Source organism: Curcuma longa, chromosome 17 (genome assembly GCF_044706935.1).
Source record: "Curcuma longa cultivar G26 ecotype Majalengka, Jawa Barat chromosome 17, ITB_CL_G26_1.1, whole genome shotgun sequence".
In the NCBI taxonomy this organism is placed as follows: domain Eukaryota; kingdom Viridiplantae; phylum Streptophyta; class Magnoliopsida; order Zingiberales; family Zingiberaceae; genus Curcuma; species Curcuma longa.
The window spans coordinates 922,191-945,291 of record NC_133877.1 but is presented as its reverse complement, the minus strand read 5'-3'; the positions used below and the strand labels follow the sequence as shown (position 1 = coordinate 945,291).

General features: G+C 34.8%; 1 protein-coding gene across 3 annotated transcripts; it reads right to left on the bottom strand.

The window, feature by feature from the left end:
* Nucleotides 1–927: 927 nt before the first annotated feature.
* LOC141848439 (neutral/alkaline invertase 3, chloroplastic-like) lies at nucleotides 928–18,518 on the bottom strand. Of its 3 annotated transcripts, none has more exons than XM_074736468.1 (7): nucleotides 18,413–18,518; nucleotides 17,415–18,115; nucleotides 16,703–16,868; nucleotides 16,283–16,494; nucleotides 3,523–4,016; nucleotides 3,389–3,437; nucleotides 928–1,632 (listed from the first exon to the last, which is right to left on the bottom strand). In XM_074736468.1, exons 2-7 carry the CDS (start codon nucleotides 18,051–18,053, stop codon nucleotides 1,318–1,320), a joined length of 1,875 nt encoding a protein of 624 aa, XP_074592569.1. In that variant the 5' UTR covers nucleotides 18,054–18,115; nucleotides 18,413–18,518; the 3' UTR covers nucleotides 928–1,317. The 3 variants fall into 3 exon arrangements, with proteins under 3 accessions (XP_074592569.1, XP_074592568.1, XP_074592570.1); XM_074736467.1 differs by having other exon boundaries at nucleotides 18,268–18,514; XM_074736469.1 differs by having other exon boundaries at nucleotides 18,271–18,514.
* Between the last annotated feature and the right edge of the window lie 4,583 nt (nucleotides 18,519–23,101).

The following is a 23,101-nucleotide window of genomic DNA, read 5'->3' as shown; positions in this document are numbered from 1 at the left end:
CGACCACCACCTTGCCTCCTGATCATATTCTTCTCCCTCTCTTTATTTCCCACTACGCACTATGCAGAAACACCATCAACATTTTCGGCAAATATATAGTTATGTTCTTTATCAGTTAGCCCACTTTTTTTTTCTTCTTCTCGTAATAGGCTTATTTTAAGCATTCTTTGGCTATCATTTCTTTATGAAATATATATCATCAAGAAATTGCAACATGCATTTACACAGAACATCCGTTAGCATTCACCCATTATGATGATAGTGTTCGATTCTTCTTCTCTTAAATCTTGATGACTTGGTGTCTATTATATGCATTCAACTTCACCAAAGGATGAGGTTTGATGTCATCCATCCTCCGTGGTAAACCTAGCGTTCATGCTCTAGGTAACATTTCCTGTCATTGTCCCTTTTAGGGCTTGTGCATTATTAGGATTTACATGCTGCTCAGCTGATTCGCCTACAAAGCTCCATTCACGCCTTCATCTCTACTGTTGTAAAATTACAAACTTTGATATGCCTTTTTCTCATTTGGTGGTCCATTAGGCATTTCTTTGTCTAATGCTATGATAACTATTCGTTCGATGAGTTCGTCAATCAATGGAAATTACAAACTAAATCCACCCTTTATCTTTCAATAATTTAAAATTTGATAAATAATTTTTTTTTCTTTCTATAAGATGAACAAATCATGTACTAACTCAGCATGAGCTACCTCCTAATGAAGCAGCTCATTCATTCTGGAATAAAAAAATCACAGTGAGATTTTTTCTAGGTTAGGATGCAAAAACAATTGAGATGCATCCTCATAGAGACGCTCATAATCTAAGTCATCAAGCAAACAAAGAATAGTGGGTAGAAGTGACAATCTAAGTTGTCTCTTTAACTTATCTGTTGATTATGTAACCAAGCTCATTTTAGTACGAGTACTTGACAAAGTGTTGTCTAAAATCACGATTACAACTGGATTTTATTTCCTATACAATTCATCCAAAACCATAGGTCAGGCACATTTCATACCTAGTCTGTTCTATTTCAGGATCCAAAGATTCCACACGTTATTCCACTTACAATCCAGAGCTGAAAGAGCCCTCAACAGCATCAACTACATACCAATCTATTACAACATCCCTCCAAAAACTGGATGGTGGAAATAATAAGGTGACGTCAAGGAATTATTATATACACATTTATAAAGCTTTGATGCACCAAAGAAGACAGAAATGCATGCCTTGAACCTCCTTCGTTCATCATAGCCTGAAGAGATTCTGCAGCAAAATGTTCTGCCAACTTCCAAATTTAAAAGGGATCAAGTGCATCTCAAATTATGTATGTTTTCTTCAATGCTTTCCTACCCCGTTTCCCCCTTGGGAAAATATTTAATGCATTGACAATCTCTGCATCCTCGTCGTTCCAAATATTTCTAGCAGCATCTGGCTTTTCCAAAAGCAGCTTTGCCACCAAGAAACCTGCGATGGACCAAGTTTGATAGAGTCGAGCTTGTTTCCCGATGAAACGTGCTCGCTTAGTATCGTAGTATTCAGGCCACTTGTCTAATGCTAAGCGCTTCTCTGCAACCTCAATGGCTCTTGCAGCAATTTCCGGCCGGTCCATCTTGATGCACGCAACTGTGAGCTGCATAATAAAAAAATGGATAAAACAAAATGATCATAACATCGACATGCAACCTGTTAAATTGAGTCGAACTTATGTTTGAAAACCAAAAATCTTATAGTCAGCAATGTACAGAATAGGCTAACATTGTGAACTGTCATGTGCTAATAATAGGTTGTCAACGGATAAAGTTGAGGGGAACAAGCATGACTTTTTTGTTTGAAATATATATATATATATATATATATATATATATATATATATATATATATATATATTTGAAAAAAAATATTTAATTTTTTTATAAAAAGAATCAAGAAAAACTTAAAACTCGACCTACAACAAAATTAAAAAAAAAAATCACTACTCTTTTCCAACTCAAGAAACTCCTTTTCTCAAACAATTAGTGATTAATGGGTACAGGCGTATTCATTTTTGAAGTTGATCGGAAATGGAAATGTTGAAAAGGAATTTATAGATCACTTCAAAATTACTTAAATTTGTAGTCAAAACCCACATTATTTCTTTTGAGGGTTTATAATCCAAATCTTATGGTATTTTTGCCCTAAGGGATTATTATTCTCTAATCATTCTTCTTAGATATTTCTCCTTGCAACAAATACCTATTCCCACTTTATTTCATTCTCTAAAAGATCCTCTTCTTATTTTGGTCAATTCTCCAAAAACAAAAAGTATTTTGAACAAAAAGAATGGGCAAGAAGGATTTGGCAACCCAAGTGAGCGAGTGGGCAAAAGTTGAACTGAGAGAACCATCATCTAACGAAGATAACCAGAGGCACAAGTGAACCATCATCTACAACTTGAAAGGGATATCTTTACCAATGTGGAGAATTATTCCTTGCTCATTACTTGTAATGATCTGGCAATTCAAATGAAAATGATCCATTTTATTCCATTCCATGAGCCAAATCAAGAAAGTCATACTTCTATTTCATTCTCTATCAATTCCATTTGATGGACCAAACATAGCATTAGAGGGGCATTCACCCATGGATTAAAATCTTATGTCATGCCGGCGAAATGGGCAAAACATTTCATTCCGTCCGCCAACAGGCACCGACACAAAGTCCCGTAGCTGCCTCAGAGGTGTCGCTCGAGCCCCGCAGCTACCTCTGAGGTGTTGCGCAAGCCCACGCCCTCTGTGGAGGCATTGAGGGTTGCGAGGAGGAGAGGGGTTTTTTTTAACTTATATTAATAATTTCAATCAATCCTAGTAGGGATAATGGCTTAATTAAATCCTAATAAAATTATCTTTTTAATTTAATAAATATATATATTATTTATTTTAATTTTGAAAATATATAATAAATTATTTATTTATTTATTTACCATATGGAAGTGTCATGATCCCTTTTTTTTTTTTTTAAAAATTATTTTTTATATTTTAAATATTTATATTAAATTTTTATTTCTAATTAACCTATTTTATATTTAAAAAATATCAAAATCATATCGACACGGCATGATACAATACTGAAACCATATCATTTTGATCATAAATCAAAACTCTAATACGGTTTGAGATTTTAAACCATGCATTCAGCCATCAATTACATCACTCTAGTCATTAAGTGTATAACTCTTTTGATCATATATTCTATTTCCAATCCAAACATATCCATGATGGTAAAATTAAAAGACCATATTTGATATGCCAAAAGCACAAGTGAGATCTTATGATAATGCTAAATACACATGCAATGAGTATGCTAAATACACATGCAAGTAGAAGACAACAGTAAGCCAATTTTCTTACCTGCCAGAGCAATGTCGGCCATGAACCTCCGTTATGGTACGACCAAGGCCTGCATAAAAACACATATTTAAATATTTATAATAAAAACAAAAGAAATAACTACAAATTTTATCATAACTGATTAAAGATCTTACGTGTTTTTGGGATCACTTCCAGTGATAATGCGCCATTCCTGACCATCAAGAGCAGGATAGCATATCTTAAATGGCATATCTGCCACTAAATCAGACCATTTAGCTTCAACAAGATCCAAAATCGCATGTGCTTGATGAGTTGTAGTAAGGCTGCTTACTATGGACCACAAGTTTCCCAGAGAAAAGAATCTGAAGTCCATATGAGCAGGCTGCAAATTTCCAATAAAGTATCCTCCTTTATTAGGCATCCATTCCACTAGCCATGGAGAAATTTGATCAGGATAGATGTTGAATTTGTTCACTGCATCATATGAATATTCTTCTGTTTTATATCGGTAGATCTCATTGAGTTTTCTTTTGTCTACCCAATAATACTCCCTAATGTGAAATGACAATGCTATTAGCCTATTGTTTAATGCCCGAATTAAGTCTGCTGATCCATCCTCCGGTGCAAGCATCTCACGAGCACATAAAAGAGCTGAATAGAACAGTGCCTGGAAATTTGTAGGCCTCAGTAAAATGGAAATGTATAAAACAATTCATATAGTTTCCTTAGGTACAACATGCTTTAAACAATACTTGTATCAATCTGTATACACTCTTGAGGCAACAACAACCTACCTCCCAACACTTGGAAAAAGAAAAATTATAAAGAATACTAAACAAGTTATGATTTAAGTAACTGCTCATTTCAGGTCAAAGGACAATGTAAAATTCCACCTAAATGAAAATGTCTGATGCAAGTGATTTAACTGACAATTAAATTAGAAGGGAACAACGAAAAAAGCTATCAAAACTATCAAAAGGTTTGCTTGAAAAACCTTCCCCTATGACCATTGACAAGATAAATATCCAGTTAATTAGCAATGCCAAAAAATAATGAAAAAAAAAGGAGGGAAAAAAAGATCAACAGTCAACTACATGTTCTACAACATATAAACCTAACTAATTCAATCTTGAGTAAACTTTAAAAAATCCAGTCCCAATTTGACTATGGTGTTTCTCCATTCATCCCTGTAATCATTGAGACACATCACTTTAAAGAAGCAGTACAATTAACTAAATCAAGTAGTGCGTAGTACAGTAAGATTGCCAGCTTCCAAATATAGCACCATGGGACTACAAAAATTATGCATAGCCTCAGTATTCTGAGAAGTGGACTTAACGAAAGGTTTATACTGAGCAACTAAAAAAGGTCCAATACAGGACTTAAGCTTGACTGAGCAACTTGTAGATCTTGGATCTTTAGGAAATCAAGTTGGCAAAAATATTTAATCGCTAAGTATGGAGTCATTCTCTCTTAGCGTAAGAAGAAAGACAGAGGATATGGAAGAAAACTTTACAAGGCGAGAGGTAGAAGACTAAGCTGTAGGAAGGAAGATGCTCTGCTACTCACCAGGTCTTGAAGAAGCAAGAGGAAGAAGATTTAGACATTCTAGATCTTGGCAATTAGTTCTAACAGAGCCTGAAGCTAATGTATCTTGTTTTCTGGGCCTGGAAGAGCTTCAAAATTGATCCTCCTAAAAGTTACTTATCTCACTAGATCTAGAGTCATTCTCCCTTAAAAACCTTTGCTAGAGGAACTGGAGGAAACTTCGAGGCAAGGCGAAACAGAAGAAGACAAGAGCCTTACCTAGACGAGATGGAGGAAACCTTGATGAAGCCATAGGAAAAAGACTAAAGCTGTAGGAGCTGCAGGGATGACCCTACCTCTTGCTACTCTCTACGAAGGTGGAGGAAGAAGATTCCTCCACTCTAAATTTAGACAATTTGTTCTAATTGAGTCGGATGCTAGTGTGTCTTGTTCTCCAGGTCTGAAGGAGCTTCAAAATCCATCCTTCTACAAAGCTCCAAGGGAGACTCATGCTTTGCTAGGTCTGGAGTCATTCTACCTTAGCATTCTGCCATCAAAGTTCTACCAATTTCTTGTGCATTTCACACGTAAATTGACTAGCAAATAAAAGGTTTTGACAGTGCCAACCAGCACAACTATTTTTCGAATCATGGTCTTAATTATATCCTAAGTGAGGTGCATTTTGATAATTGATGTGGTCCAAAATACTTAGTCAAATTTAATCAAGTTGGTGTTGAGTCTTAGAGCTAGAAAATTGGAGTCTAACCATTATTTAAATCTCAAATAATCTGGCTCGATATAGGCAAGATGTCATATTCTCATGGGCATGGGCTTAGACACTAGCACATAAGAACCTTCAATTGAGTCTTCTGGAAGAAATGTCGATGGCTCCAGCAAATATCAAAGTAAGTTTCCTCTCTAACCCCCACCCCCTCCCGTCCCCTCTTGTTACAATTTATAACCATATCTTGCAGAAAAACATGATTTCAAACCCTAGGCCACAGGAAAGAGTAGAAAGCATGCCATCCAGGGTTCAAAATCACCTCACATTGGCAACAATCTCAGCTAAGGTTCAAAATCAACTAACTGAATGGTGATTACCTTACTTCAATGACAATTTTTCCCTCTTTATTCTCTATGTATCAGCTGACACCATTTCAGCATGTGGTCAGCACCACCTCGACGCACCACCAACACATCTCTAACTAGCCTGGGATTGAAACCTAGCTCAAAACAAAAACCTTAAGCATAATGGTACCAAGATAGAAATAAGTGGATTAGACAATTTTTAAAACTCTTTTACAAATTCAATAAAAGTTAATTGATCATAAATTTCATTATTATTATTATTTGATAATACAGGTATCTAGACCCTTACATACCCAACTAATCCTGGAGATGAGTGGTCTTCTCCCTAATTCGCCCACCGAATAGATCTGGAAGCGCAAGCGGCTCCTCGCCCAACAGCCAACGTCCTAGATTTTTCATCTCACTGGAGGAAAATGTCTTGTAGTGCGCCGTAGTTGAGATTCGAACCATGGGTGCTTGATTAATCTGTTGAACGTCTTACCGTTGCACCATGTCAGCAAGGGAGGGGGGCATAAATTTTCTTATTGTTACATAATTTAGAATTTTAGAGTATCATTTCTTATTTCATCTCTTTGATTGTAAATTGCATATTTAGGCTATAGATTATATTTTATTTAACCCTGTTTTGACTTCATAAAATATTTAATATTAATATTTAAAATATTATTCTAATATTTTAAATTGTTTTCATGATACTTAAATAGTTTTATTTCTACTTTCGAGGTCAAACTATTCACACTTTAGATAAAGAACTCTGATATTAAGGCCCAACAGTTTAAGATGAACAAAGATCTTAACTGTCTAGTTGACCTTATCCTTGATCACCTAGGCATCTGACTAATAATATTTAAAGGCTTCTGAAATCAGAAACCAAGATTAAAATAAACTAGGATGGTACAAGTCGAGTAATCTGATATGTCAAATTAAGATTGCCTGCATGTAAGAATACAGAGCCAAAGCATCCATTATATAAATTGACTAGACCCAATGATGTGGGCTATTGATATGGAGTCCTTTCATTGTTATGGGATCAAACAACACAGATTAGACCGGAGGTTTGAAACTTAATAATACTTTTTATATTCCTATTTCTCTTCCACTTTCCTTTTCCAACAACCTCCCTTCTCTCACACTAATGCTCACAGCAATGAGTTAGCCAGTAGTGTCACCTTTTGACTCTGTAACCTATTTCTTGAACACCTCTCAGTTTCCTTCAGTTGTCGCCTTGACAGAGCTCTAGTTTATGAATTGTTTTCCTCTTTAGTTATGATAAACGCTTGCCATCTGTATTCAATGAAACCTGGGGACTCCAGCTCCAACATACAAGTAAGAATATTTTTGTATTTACTGTATTCAAATTATTAATAATTTTCCTTTTGTTTTAATTTAAACCCTACACATGTCTTGCAAGTGTATATCTGACTTGTTGGCTTTAAAACTATAATGACCCAACTCTAGGTTGTAGATGTAGACCCGACCACAGTTCAGAACTACCGGTTCGACGGTTCGAAACCGCTGATTTGACGGTTCTAAGAATGTTGAACCTTAAACTTAACCGTTCAAGATGATTACGGTTCACAGTTCGGAACCGCTGGTTATAATTCGGTTCATGATTCGCGAATGGTTCAAAATTATTATTTATATTTTATATTTTAAAAATATTTTAAAATGTATAAATATACAAAATAAATAAAAAATTGTGCAAGTTAAATTGATCAAATCGATTTAAAATGAACTATGAAATTTTCAAAGGAACTTTTCTTTCCTCTCTTTCTTCTTTCTCTCCCACACATGCCAACCCGTAGGCCACAACTAACACCGCTCACCACGACCCCACCTATCCCTTTTTTATTCCACGCACCTCGAGGCTGATCTCTCCTTATCTTCTTTTTCTTCATCCTCCCTCCTTAATCTGATATGTCAAATTAAGATTGCCTGCATGTAAGAATACAGAGCCAAAGCATCCATTATATAAATTGACTAGACCCAATGATGTGGGCTATTGATATGGAGTCCTTTCATTGTTATGGGATCAAACAACACAGATTAGACCGGAGGTTTGAAACTTAATAATACTTTTTATATTCCTATTTCTCTTCCACTTTCCTTTTCCAACAACCTCCCTTCTCTCACACTAATGCTCACAGCAATGTGTTAGCCAGTAGTGTCACCTTTTGACTCTGTAACCTATTTCTTGAACACCTCTCAGTTTCCTTCAGTTGTCGCCTTGACAGAGCTCTAGTTTATGAATTGTTTTCCTCTTTAGTTATGATAAACGCTTGCCATCTGTATTCAATGAAACCTGGGGACTCCAGCTCCAACATACAAGTAAGAATATTTTTGTATTTACTGTATTCAAATTATTAATAATTTTCCTTTTGTTTTAATTTAAACCCTACACATGTCTTGCAAGTGTATATCTGACTTGTTGGCTTTAAAACTATAATGACCCAACTCTAGGTTGTAGATGTAGACCCGACCACAGTTCAGAACTATCGGTTCGACGGTTCGAAACCGCTGATTTGACGGTTCTAAGAATGTTGAACCTTAAACTTAACCGTTCAAGATGATTACGGTTCACAGTTCGGAACCGCTGGTTATAATTCGGTTCATGATTCGCGATGGTTCAAAATTATTATTTATATTTTATATTTTAAAAATATTTTAAAATGTATAAATATACAAAATAAATAAAAAATTGTGCAAGTTAAATTGATCAAATCGATTTAAAATGAAATATGAAATTTTCAAAGGAACTTTTCTTTCCTCTCTTTCTTCTTTTCTCTCCCACACATGCCAACCCGCAGGCCACAACTAACGCCGCTCACCACGACCCCACCTATCCCTTTTTTATTCCACGCACCTCGAGGCCTGATCTCTCCTTATCTTCTTTTTTCTTCATCCCTCCCCCCCCCCCCCCCCCCCCTCCTCTTATTTTCTCCAACTGTAGCAAAACCTACAGCCTCCCATCTCCTCTTCTCTAGAACAACAACCCACCCTCTCTTCCATTTCTTTTGTTGTTTTGTTGTTTTCAAGCCAACCACAGCCACCACAACGTCCTTTATTATTTTTCCTTCCGTCGCTATCCTTGCATCTCAACAGCAGTTGTCGGAGCCCCGTCGAAGCTAGTCAAGGCCACCAACGCATTTCGATTTCCAACGTTAAAAAAAACACTGTTGAACCAGAGGTTCAACAATTATTTTTGTGTCCAAATCGAAACTGGAACCAGACCAGCTCCAACCGAGCCGGCTTCAATTCAGGCCCGTGTCACCGAGTTAATGGGTAACCAACCCGTTGACCCAGTTACGGGTCTAGGCCAGGTCTGGTTCGGACCCGGCCCGAGGTCAGGTGTGCTTGGATGCTTTTAGTTATCAAGGAAATTTCACGTTCTTCAGTTAGAGTCAAAACTTCAACATAAAGGAAGTATTTCTTTCAAATAAGCGGTGTGTTTCTATTGATTTTGTCATCTTGTATTCTAGAAATTTTAAGACCTTCACAACCTTAGGCTCATAAAGCCCTTTGATTTTATCCAATTTCCTATATCATGGGTTCTGGTCTTACAACTTAGATTGCTTATAGTGGGATAGAATAAGAGATTTTCCCTAGGCATGATGGTTTGAGAAGGGGGATGATCCACCTTGCTACCATGCTAAGAGGCAAGGAGAGAGACATGGCAAACTATTTAAGAATATAGAGATGAAAAGATGAGACCAAATTTCTGCAATGTTCAAAATGTGGTTGGTCTAACAGGGAGGGATCAAGTCTTTGTCCAAGTTTATTTTTAGGTCATGTATAATTCATTGTGGTATATTTTATGAATGGACTTTAGGTCAGTGTGCATTTGAATATAAATCTCATTTCTATTATGTTTTTTTTTATTTTGGCTTTAATTGATTTTAGTTTTATTATTTAATTTTATATGGTTTTAACTCAATTTTGCATTTGCAAACTCATGGAAGAAGTAGAAACTAGACTCAACTACTCAAAAGCCATGACCCTAATTTTTGTAATTTAATGTCAATGTGAGTTAATTTAAAGTTGTAGCGTAATTTTTTGTAAAGGGACTTGTTGATTCAATATTGCAAATATTAATGAATGTACAGGTTTAATTTTTTCCCCATTTTCTATATAATTTGTGTGAAAATTATCATTAAACACATAAATTAACCTAGAAGAACTCAAAAATACAAAGTTATGTGATAGCAATCAAAACATGATGCTCTTGATATACACAATCGCATAATGTTCATTATCTAAAAACAACATGAAAAAGAAGAATAAGAAGAGAACAAATGTATATTACTTACTCTTATATGGAATTCAGGGATTAAAATTTCATGCCGAGCCGGTCGAAATGGATGAAACATTTCGTTTCGCCTGCCGACTAGCACCGGCACGACCTGACACCAGGCCCAACCGTAGGAGAGATCACACAGAGGGGTCGCGCGACCATTGCGACTGCGCTGGAGTGGTCGCGCAACCCCGGCCTCACTGGAGGGGTGCACGACCTCTCCGACACAACCGCAGGGTCGCAGGATCACGCGACCTCGCGTCAGTGCGTGCCAAGGTTGCACGCGTCTCGAGAAAAAATTAAGTTTTTTTAATTAAAATGGAACTTTAATGAATTAAATTAAAGGTTTAATTTACCCCTAATAAAATTATTTAATTAATTATATATTTTATTTAAACCCTAATAAATTTTTATTTATTTATTATTATTTTTTAATGAATCCAATCAACCCCTAATCTAAATAAATAATCAAATATATTTCCTACAATTCTAATCAAATTATCCCATTAAAATATATAAAAATTTATTTAAAATTCTAATAAAATTTTATATATTCCTAAAGCCCTTCACAAGAGCTGCGGTGCTACGACGACCTCCACGAGAGCTATTACAGCCATGATTTTTTTTATTTAGTTAATTTTTTATTTTTTAAAAAATAAACTATTGTTAATAGTTATAAAATATTAAAAATTATTTCAAAATTTTTAAATAATTTTAAAAATTAATAAATATTTTATAAAATAATTTAATTTTAAAATTAAATATAAATTTAAAATAATTTAAAATTTTAAAGAAAATATAATTCTTAAACATTTCAAATAAATTTTTTAAAATTAAAAATTTACAAGTACATTCAAAAAAATAATTTATGATTTTCAAATAATTTTATAATTATTTTTAACCTTTCAAATGATTTTACAATTTTAAATTTAATTTTGAATTATAAAAAAAATTTTTTTAATAATTTTTATAACAATTTAATAAGCATTATCTATGAGAAAATATTGAAATATAAATTCAACATTTCAACATATACAACATATTTAATAATCAAATAGTAATAAAATTAATATACATTTATATTTAAAATTTTAAAAATACCGAAACTATATCGGCATGGCACGATATGATACCGAAACCGTATCGTTTCGGTCTGGGACCAAAACCTCAGCACGGATCGAAATTTGAAACCTTGATGGAATCATACAATTTTAACATTGTATCACATAGCAAAAACTCAAAATAATAATAAATATAGCATGTCAAAGGATGTTGAATGTTAGTATGACATGATACTCATCGATATGATCGACACAACACAACATAAATTATCTGTACCAAGCAATTTCAAGCATGATTTAAAATCTTATACCCTATCGAGCGAGATACTACTCGGCGCCAAGGTTCAAACCTGGAGCCATGTCATAATTTTAGTCTTTGACTGGAACGATACTATTTTAATATCGTGTTGATGCTTTGATGCCTAGTGTCGGTGATAGATTGGAGGTTGAAGAAAGATATGAAACAAAGGAATGAGACATTATCTATGTTAAGTGTTGAATGGTATCGAGTTTACTTAATACGGTATGAGATTTCAAACCATGAGATAAACATCTTATACATTTATGAGTTCAATTAGTCACAATGCTTGCAACATGGTAAACAAACTTTACATACACAATAAGCCTTAAACATCTGGCAAATTAGATGGCAATTGACCTAAGATAATAGGTCAAATGCATTATCTTGCTCACATACTAACAATTTACGTTAGACAAATAAATTTTGGCATTAAGAAAATAATAAAAGAAGGCATTCAAAACTATATGCATTCATACATTTGAAATGGACATCATAAAATAACAAACATCAATTAGAATGGGACTAATGTTTTTTATTATGCTCAATGCTTTTCTATTCTAGAGTTGGTTCCTAATGTCATCTATCCTTGCAACAGCTCACATAGTCCCTTATGCTAGTTTCTATAAATGTTAGTGAAATAATACATAGCCCAAACTGTTCGAAGAATGCGAAGAAGTAAAATCAAAGAGTCGACAAGGAATGACTTGAACAGGACCACTTGAGCCACATACATATAACAAAGAAGAGAGACTCTAAGAGGGGACGGGTGAGAGTTTATGATTGCTAACAAATTGAAGGGTTTGAATTTGCATGTAAGTCTGCATAAGCTATCATGGTAGAGTAGATATTAAATACCCAATTCTCTCTCTCTCTCTCTCTCTCTCTCTCTCTCTCTCTCTCTCTCTCTCTCTCTATATATATATATATATATATATGATTTTTCACGTCTCCAAATTTATTTATTCTAAAATTTTCAAACATTAAAAATAAATTGAACTAAACAATCAAAAAAACTAAATTTGGGCATTAAGGTTGAATTAGACTCGAATTGAACCCACTGGGTAGGCATGGTGATTAGAATTGCATGGGTTCGAATAGGGTTGATTTGGCTTTGTTTTAGTCAATTTTTAGCGAGGCCAAATTTTAAGTAGAGATAAACCACTTCTGTCGATTTAATAGAAATTAGAGAATTGTTTTAATTAGGGATAATTTTCTCTCTTCTCTTTTCTCTATCTTAGCATTTTTTCCACACATGATTTCTTCCCTACGTCGCAAGCTACACGCTAGCCTCCCTCCAGGCATTGGTTTCCCTAACCAACACCTCCTCTTCCCTCTTCTTCCTCCTCCTTCCTCTCTTCTTCATCCAACATCGAGCTAGAATCTCCTCCACTAATCACCGCTCTCTTCTCCGTCGCAAACACCACCTTGTTTCCCTAAACCTGTAATCTCTCTCTCCTTCCTTCTCTTGTTGCTCCTACAATACCATCGCACCAGTGATGCCCTGTCATCACGCCTCCACCACACACAAGTACCGGCGATAGACATCGACAGCCTCTCTCTTCCCTTCCTTTTCTGATTTCCTTTTCCCTTTTTCTTCCTGTTCTTCCATGTGGGCATAGCAGTAAGCATTGCTCACAGTCAGAGTCAGGAGAGGTCATCGTCGACAACGCAAGAGGACTCTCCTTTGTTCCCTCTCTTTTCTCTCCTTTGGTTTCTCCACCCATAGAAGACCATCAACTACCATTGAGCCAAAGGAGAGAGCCATCAACCGTTCTCTCTCTTCCCCTCTCAATGTCTCTCTTTCTAGTGGTTTGCCACCAAAGCCAAAAGAAGCCACAGCCGGCTATTTAACCTTCCTCATTTTCCGAACTTCTTGATAACCTCATTTAAAGAGGTTATTGTTCATATGTCGGCCAATTACATGTAAGATTTAGTAAATAATTATATGTTGACATAAGTAAAATGATTAATTATTTTGGACAAATTACAGTATCCATTTAGGTTTGATTGGCCCTGTGTTATATCAAAAAACCACCTATCTTGTTTCATGGAACAAGGAGAAAGTGTTAGATAAATATTTTATTTCATTATATTTCTGATTTAGATTGACATATCTGAATTAGAAGGGAAAAAAATAAATTATTGTTCAACAATAATATGCATCTCATTTAAAAATTTAAATTATATTGATATTATGATTGGATTCAACAACTTCAAATTATAGTAAATTTTATATTTTCATGTTATTATCATTATTAGATATTTATTTTAAGGTTTTTGAGTCATTTTTCATGTTGTATCTATAGGCAAGTTCGAGTAGAGCACATTAATTTAGGGGCACTTAGAGCTATTATTGTATATAGAGGTGGGATATTCTTTGTCTCATATATATTTTTGGTGCATGAATAAATAGATAAAATGAAGTACACATATGCTCCTACAATTGTTTTTGAAAAGGGGGATGAAAATGATATTTAAAATAGCAAAATGGGTTTTAAATAACGTAAATTATTGGGAATTAAATAATTGATACTCTTTCATTGTCATATGAGGGTTTCACATAGGCATAAAATAGATGCTCTGATTTAGTCTCCAATTGATATCTTAATTCGAACTGCTTCACATTTCATAATACTTACTGATACCTTACCTTTATGATGTATACTTAATGTGGAGATCGCATGCTAATATATAAGAAATTAGCATAACATATAGTAAAAGACAATTGATTTAGGTTACTCGTTGAGAGTAACGGATAAGATGTGAACACAAAATAAAATAATTGTGGTGTAAAGATTTAAAATGATACCATAATAAGTTTAAATACAGAAAAGAAATACTAAAAAGTGAAAGTTGAGTCTAACTTTATACCAGAGTACCTATCCATCCACTGGAGGATGTGGTAGTGAGGGAGGGATCACCTGCTGTCAGTATTTATCTGTGTAAGGGTGTGATATTATTGTATATTATCGTTGAGAGCTTTAACTCATACATGAGATGGCATTATTACATTATGAGGACGGTAGCTATAGTGATTCACTTCTTGGTTCATTTATAAATATTAATTTACTAAAGATGTCTTATTGTTAATAGATTTATAATTGGTGACTAAATGATAATAATTAAACTTATATTAAATTGTGATAAGTAAAAATGATAATTTAGAGTAACAATAGTGACTCTAAATGTTGATAAATAATTAGAAGAAAAGAAATAAAAAAATATTGATTAAATATATATTAAAAAAACAACTAAAGACCTCACAGGAGAGTTTAAAGTTGTAATATAAAATTATGAGTTGTCTAATTTTTTTGACCTCTTAACCAAGATTAAATTTTGCTCATCGTTCTTATTTATCCACTTAGCATATTTGTGCTTACTTTTTGTTTTCTTTGACCTCCATTTTTGGAGGCAAAGATACGCTTTTGAGATTATACTTGATTTGATCTAGTACATAAAATTTCTTAAAGATCTCAACCTGCTTCGACCTACTTCAACCTGCTTGATTACCAGTTTGCTTCTTTTTTTTTAGTTGTATTCTTTTATTCTATCCATATAATGCTTTACACTCTAGAGTTTCATTGTATTTTGTAGAAAAAATATATAAATATATAATGTTTGTTGAATTCGTTGAGTTAGTATTTAGTTGAATGGCTCTTAGTTTCCTTTTACCACATTCTCACCAAATGAGGTATCTTCTAGTAAGTGAGAATTACTCCCCCGAGGCGTAACATTAGAACCGGCAACACTCAAATAAGAGCGTAAAATCTGGCATGGAGGAATATAGAAAAAATATATATATTACCTCACTTGAGAGTATTTTTAAAACTTCATATTTTAAGTAGAATATGAAAAGAAAGCCACTAAGCGCTTGCTTACGAAGAAAATTAAACAAGTAAACATCCAACCACGTGCAGATACGAAGAGTATTTTTAAAACTTCATATTTTAAGTAGAATATGAAAAGAACTCCACTTAAGTGCTTGTTTACGAAGAAAATTAAACAAGTAAACAGCCAACCACATGTAGATACAAAGACTATTTTTAGAACTTCATATTTTAAGTAGAATATGAAAAGAAAGCCACCTAAGTGGTTGCTTACAAAGAAAATTAAACAAGCAAGCAGCCAACCACTTGCAGATACGAACTCAGATGCAGACAGTGGAAGATTCTTTCTGGACGAAGCAGTTTTCTTATCTTGAAATGACTTAAATGCAACATCTAATAAAAAACTATGGAAACTAGAAAAAGATGTATGTTTAAATCTTAAATATGACTATTTAGCTAAATCCACATTATTTACATCTATTATGCATTTTATCATAATCCACCTGGAATTACATGAGAGAATACATAGGGTAGTGTAGCAGCCAAAGATGCAATATAGTACATCATTTATTGATTGATATGTAAATGAATCTACTCAAAAAACATGTCAAACAATAATTTGTCATGTAGTTTATTATTAAGAATCTGTGTCCCACTTTGTTTGCTTATTTTATTGCGTTATTAGTAATGACCATTTTACTCTGCTTGAAGAAACATGAAATTGCTGGAGGAATGCTACTAACCAGCTCTACTGAAAAATTTTGGTCAAAAATTTTAATTATCATATCTAATTTTTTTGGATAGCAAAGTTGTTGAACTGAAGCAGATGAAACATACCTGAATTTCAAGAGGATGGCCATGGATCCCCATGCGTCGGTCTATCATACATGAACCATCTGTTACTAGTAATGTTGGGAACATGTCAAAGCCATCAGCTAGACAAAGTTTTAAAATCATTTTGATTCCTGTCTGCACATCAATTCTTTCCTGCACAGAGAGATCACCAGAACATTTTCCATAAGCACGCAGCAGAATAATCCACCATAATCCTGCAAACACAAGTAGCATGCTGAGCACTTCACTGTTGATGATCATGCAAAAGACTTGGCACCTTCACAGATATCAAATCCAAAAGATCTCACTAAACCTCTAGATAAAAAAGCAGACAGTGGAAAAAACATGTAAAACAAAGGGAAAAAAATCCTCCTATAAAACATTAAAGATATTGGCAGATAAACAACAGTACTTAAGATACACCTGAATCAACTGGTGCCACACGTCCTATTGCAGCTTCTCCAAAATCAGGGTCTAAAACCTCTTCAGTAGCAGAGTCATCACCGTCAAGCGGAACTGTCCTAACCTTGAAACTTGCAGGCATCAATCCTTGACCAGGACTGTGACAATCCATAGTTTTCTCCCAGCTCTACAAATTGCAAAATAAGGGTAACATAAGCAAGAATTCAACAACATACAGCTTTCTTTTTGTGATTCAGCTTATGGTCTGAAAGTAAATATAAAGAATCTTGCTGAAAGTAAATATAAAGAATCTTGCTGATATGATTAATGAAAGATGCAAATAAGGTTGAAATAAGTCTTAAAGGAAAAATAACCTCAAGCAAGAGAAATCTAAGGAAAAAAGATTCTGCCATAAGGAATGCATATGCACTCACAGCTTCTTGAAGAAATTCAAGTAAAAGAACAAACTAACTATATTCACAGATTAGTAGAAAGGTAATAAATCTGGAGAAATGAGATTACATATAAACTCAGTCCACTATCAGAGATCAAGTTTGTTCCTATCATAAATCAGGAAAAGGAAAGAATGAAGGGGAACAACAAAGAAAAATTGAAACGAAAAAGGACCAAAGGTAATTTTTAGCAAGTTTTGGTTTGTTAAGTCTAGTGCTAGTTTCATCTCTAGCTATAATAAAGACAAAATCATGTTCGTTTATGAATCTAAAAGCAATACCTGCAGCTGAAGTGTGTGAAGAATAAAATTGCGAACAATGTCATATTCTCCCTTCAAAAGAAAAGCCATTCCAGAGGGTATGAAGTCCCGAATGAAAACCTGATCATAATTTAGGACATTGCTGCTGCTGTCAGATGGATCCTTTGCTGCAATCGTTCCAACAGGGGTTCCACAGTAATACACCATAGAATCCTGTAGAAGACGCCATGCTTCATCTTCAACAGCACTTCCTCTTGACCTATATGGTGAACCATTGGTTGCTATATTACCAGCGATGGCTGGCCCATTCTCGAAAGAGGCAAATTTCTGGCCATTTAGGTCACCTGGGATCTGACTTGTGTACCAGTTTCCTTTAGCATCACTGCTGGCAATCCCACTAGTATCTTCAGCTCGCTGGCACTGGCAACTCAAAAACTGGGAACGGTGATTGACCTTCTCATGCGCACAACTCCGCAAGCAACTGTTCTGTTTCCATGATGTCGAGTATAATGATCTGTATAAAAGACTCTTTCGCGAGTATTTCCTATGGGTTTTGGATGGGCAAGCCAATTGCGGAGTGTTGACAAATAAACCAGCACAAAATTGGGGAGATGCTGCCCCAGATATAGCACCTAGACCTATCTCCAAAGTTGCCACCATTGTAGAAGGAAAGATGGCAATATAGGAAGAAAATAATTGTTGGCGCGCAGAATCCCCAGATCCTGGGATCCAAAAAAAAAAAACACGCACAAAAGAAACGTCACTGCCAGATCAAAGTTTTGTTCGGCGAAGATTCAGCTCGAAGCTTACGCCACAGCTTGTCTCCGAAATAAGAAATATGAGTCGGAATCAATCAAAGAAGAAATACGCTTACTGCCGTTGTAACAGTCTGAAAACCTAATCGATGTGGAAGCAAAGAAACATTGATCGAGAGCACTTGAAATCTTGTGGTGGGATCAGGGAAAAAGAAGGAACGATATCCACAAATTGATCGATTAGGAGCAGACGAGATATCTGACCTGGTGAAGAAGGCACGATCAGACCTGGTGGATGTTGTCCCCTAGGTCGGATGTTCAGCGTAACCAAATGGGCAAATCTGGGACGGAACGAGGACGAGCACTCTGGCGGGTTGGGTGGGTGGGGAGGAAATAAATTAGGGGGCGTTTGGTTTGGAAAATATTTTTCATTTTCTGTTTTTCATTTTCTATTTCTAATTTTCTATTTTCTGATCTAGTTTTCAGAAAATAGAAAATATGTTTGGTATGATATGCTGTTTTCTATTTTCTAGAATAGAAAATTGGAAAACGCGTTTGGTTTGATAACTATTTTCTATATTTTTTATTTTTTTATTAAAATAAAAATCTAGAGTTTTAATTAATTATCTTAATTAATCCAACAGCCTTTATCTAATCCCACGAGTTTTAATTAATTAACTAACCTTAATCCAATTCATCAATTAATCTTTTATCAAATTACCTAATTACACATATTAATCCTCAATTAATTAACAATCTAATAGTTATTAAACTAATTGACTAACTAATGATTTAATTAACTAATTAATCTAATAATTAATTAACTCAATTAATTAAAACTAATCGGTAAAGTTTCCTTTACCGATTTCATCGGCAACTTCTTGCGTAGCTTGGACCGACGGCAGAGGCGGCGTCGACAGGCGGCGGCGACTCCGGCGTTGGTGGGCGGCGTCTTGAGCGCAGGCAGGCGGCAGGCGGCTGAAGGGCAGCGAACGGCGACGGCCAATCTGCGACGGTGAGCAGAGGTAGAAGAAGAAGAACAGAGGGGGCTGCGGTGTCTTCGTGTAGGGGGTGGCGGAACAGGGGGTGGCAGCGTGCGACGGCGACGGAGCGGCGGAGCTCCTCGGTTGCTGTATCCTCTTCGCGAGCTGGCGACAACTGAAGATGGCGGTGGCTGGATGTTGGCGACGGTGAACAGAGGCGACAACGGAGGAAGAGTCTCTATACCTAGCCCCACACCAGGCAGCGAAGCGAAGCGCGTTTTCACGTTTTCTGATTCTCAACCTCCGCATTTTCCATTTTTTAGAAAACGATGTTTCATCGTTTTCCAGTTTTCCAGAAAATGAGAACGAATTTTCTAAAAAATAAAAATAAAAACGTCAACCAAACAGGTTTTCTGTTTTCATTTTCTGAAAAACAGAAAATGAAAACGGAAAATACTCGTACCAAACGCCCCCTCGTAATTAATACCCACCAATCGATCGCCTTTGTATCTCATCAACTTGAATTGGATCGCATAAAAGTCAACTTAGGCTATATTTGAATACAACACGCCAACACGGGACTGGACGGGAAGGGAAAGGGATCACGGTCCATTTCGCGTTGTGTTCGAGGAAAAGGACTCGGACGGAACACGTGATGCATCCTTGCCGCCGTCTGCAATCACGCACAAAGAGTAGGAAACCAAACAGCTTTTCTTTTCATTTTTGAGAGCAGCCCAGAACCAATCGCGTATTTAGAAAAAAAAAACTGGTTATAAGTTTGTTAATAGATTTTATAAAATTTTATATTAAAAAATAGGCAAAATAAAAAATACTCTTTTTATTAAAATCATCCAGCACATCCCAGTTTAATTTTTTATAAAAATAATATCTCTTCCCACCACTCCCTTGTGAAATGACAATACTATCCTTTGCCAAACTGATTTAAATTTTGATAAACTGATTTAAAGTATTAATCCTAGGTTGACTGTTCAGGTTGAAATCAACTCTTTGTTTAAGGAAAAATCATATCCAACGCTTCAAATTCTCCGTTCTTCTTCGAATTCTATCATTTCCCCTTCCTCTTCTACTTGTATTGATCAACTCTATTACTTGTTGTCTCCTTAGCTACTTGTCTATTGATGATATATTCGTATTTTAGGACAAATTTAGTGTTTAGGATTTAATATTTATCAAGGTTCAGGACTCCATTTCCGCTTGCTCGGTCATCTTTACCAATCAACTTCATCGCTTGTCATCTCCTAATCTACCTGTTTGTCAAAGGTATGTTTATTCAGGACGGATTTAGAATTTAGGATTTGATATTTGTTAAGGTTCAAGACTCTAGACTATAACATTGTTAAGCTCTTAATTAGGGTTTTACATTACTTTATGATTTACAATATTAGATGAGGTCCAAAATTGTCTATGATTCATAGTTTAGGATTTGCATAATTAGAAACATGACATGGTTATATAACCCGTCTACTATGATCTTCTTAAGCCAATGAGAAGATCAAAAGGTCAGCATAGGGTATTGCATCTTCTCCAAGTGTTTTCTTGGTTGGCGTGTGTTGTTGGTCTCCTCCTTTTCATTATCGTCCAGTAGACTAGTACTATTCTTAATTGTACATTACAAATTTAAAGAAACCTCGAGTTACATTCAAGAGGAATCTAATTTTACAACTGAAAGTATGAATGTAAAAGGCACGACATGCATGCTGTATTATGAATTATAACATGCACACACACATAATCCAATCACATTGGATAAAAAGGGATCATAACCATCACCATGGCATACATCATTCATAATAAATTTTAACCATGCACTATAACATGCTTTTATTATAATTCTAAATAATGATTTATAAACCACAACCTTATGGCCTCCCTCATAATAGATTGATGCATACTTGTGACAAATACTATACAATCTATTCACAATAGTGAGTGAGTAATTTCACAATATGTTCTCAACAAATTGATGCAACTGCATCAACTATTATGAAAATCGTAGGTTATAAAAGATTTGTCGAACAAAATCGGACTATAGCACGCATTTATATTATGTATGAAAATGCTACAATCCTTTAGTTTGATCAACACAAACTATTTGCTCGATAAAATACTCATACAATCATATAAATCATAATAAATACATGTTTGTTATCTATATCACATATAAAACAGAACTAAAATGATGTATATGCATTCGCAAGGGGCTCTGATACGGGATCTTATGTGAAAAATCAAAAATAAACACAGCGAAAAAATGATCCCTTCAGAGATCCATGCAAATACAGTGTACATGTTTATTATCTAGTTGTCATCTTTATTACATGAACGTAATAATCCCGACAGCAACTTTAACTTGGCAGATCTCAGTATGATCAGAATGGTCATACCTCTTCGATATCCACACAAACACATCCTTCGTTTGTCGCATGAACTCAGCCTTGGGAAAAGAACCACCTTCGTTGTGCTAGCAACTTGGATGGTTCAGCCAAGAGGAGAAGAAGAGGAGACTAGAAAAAAATAATCATCCATAAAAATGCATAAAATTAGTTTTCGTACTCATCCAATGAATACAAAAGGTTATCTAATGAATACAAAAGGTCATCCAATGAATATAAAAGATTTTTGCCTTTTGCTCTTCTTTTCATCAATGCTCCATTAATCTCTATTAATGGATATTAATCCTCTTTAGTGGCTGAATCTAATCCAATGAATCTAATTTGGATTAGATTCAATTCAATAATCTCTTAGTTGAATTCATTTGAGTCTAATTCAATAAGTCTAACTCAGATTGGAGTTAACCCTATAATCTTAGGATCCATCATATTTTAGTAAAACTAAAATTAATCCATCTCTAAATCAATATGTTCTTTATGTGTGACCCAATAGATTCTCATAACATTGGCAATGTATCTAAAATAACATTTTAGATACATAAGCAATGAATGTCAAAATCATTGCTACCCAAGTGATAAGAATGTCAAAATCCGACCTAACCTTTCTATGTCTATAATCTTGTATAACTTGGTCCTTTTATCCTTGATATCTAGATTAATCCATGAGGTATAGACCATGTCATCCTCTTATCAATATTTGTGTTTCTTGATTTCTAAGTAGACTCACTTAATCAAATGAGCTCAATATCTCATATTGACTTATTTGAGTATGTTCATGCATTTTAGTAGTCCTACTTAATCAAAGGGCTCACTGATATCACTATCGTCATATAAAAGGGATAGATCATATTTATATCACTCACATCCCTCCATATAATTTATTGCATACCTAGTGATTGACTTTATAGTCCATCTTGTTACAGGTGATGTTTGTCGATACTAAAGTACATAACTCCTTATGTAGGGAACCGTAATAACTTCAGGTCTAAAAACTATTTATACTAATACTCACTATGAGAATATTTATAACACTCATATAACGATTCATGAAGTATTCTCATGGCAGGTCAATTTAGTACATATTCTCTAATATATACCAATGTATCAACTTGATATCTTATATCCATGACTTATGAGATTAAGTCATCAATTGACCTATATGCTAGTCTCAACATATTAATATTGCTCTTGTATATTAAAGCTTGACTAGGAATAATTAAAAGTAGTATTCTATATATATCTACAATCTTCCACTATCAATTCAACCAATTGATATGCTATAAACTAGAACCTACTACCCTAGGATATTATTATATTTATTCATCTGGCACAAATCTGAAGTAAATATAATAACCATAGACTTTGCCTTTTATTAATGAAATATGATACAAAAGTTTCCTTGTCAATCATTTCATAATTGGCTCTAAGGGTTAATACTAACACTGGTGACACTCGGCATCCCGAAATAGCATTGGCTTCCAACTCGGCTAGGAAGCACTTGGGCCACTTGGACCTCGCGGTACTTTGCACCACTCGAGACCACTCGAATTCGGCCAATG

What these genes read in the sequence shown, in the direction of transcription:
- LOC141848439 (XM_074736468.1), bottom strand. Translation starts at nt 18,053, where the DNA reads ATGGTGGCAACTTTGGAGATAGGTCTAGGTGCTATATCTGGGGCAGCA. An exon ending in TTCACACACTTCAGCTGCAG is followed by an intron (nt 16,869 to 17,414) that starts GTATTGCTTTTA and finishes TGCAATTTGTAG; the next exon opens with AGCTGGGAGAAAACTATGGA. An exon ending in TGTGGCACCAGTTGATTCAG is followed by an intron (nt 16,495 to 16,702) that starts GTGTATCTTAAG and finishes TTGTGTTTGCAG; the next exon opens with GATTATGGTGGATTATTCTG.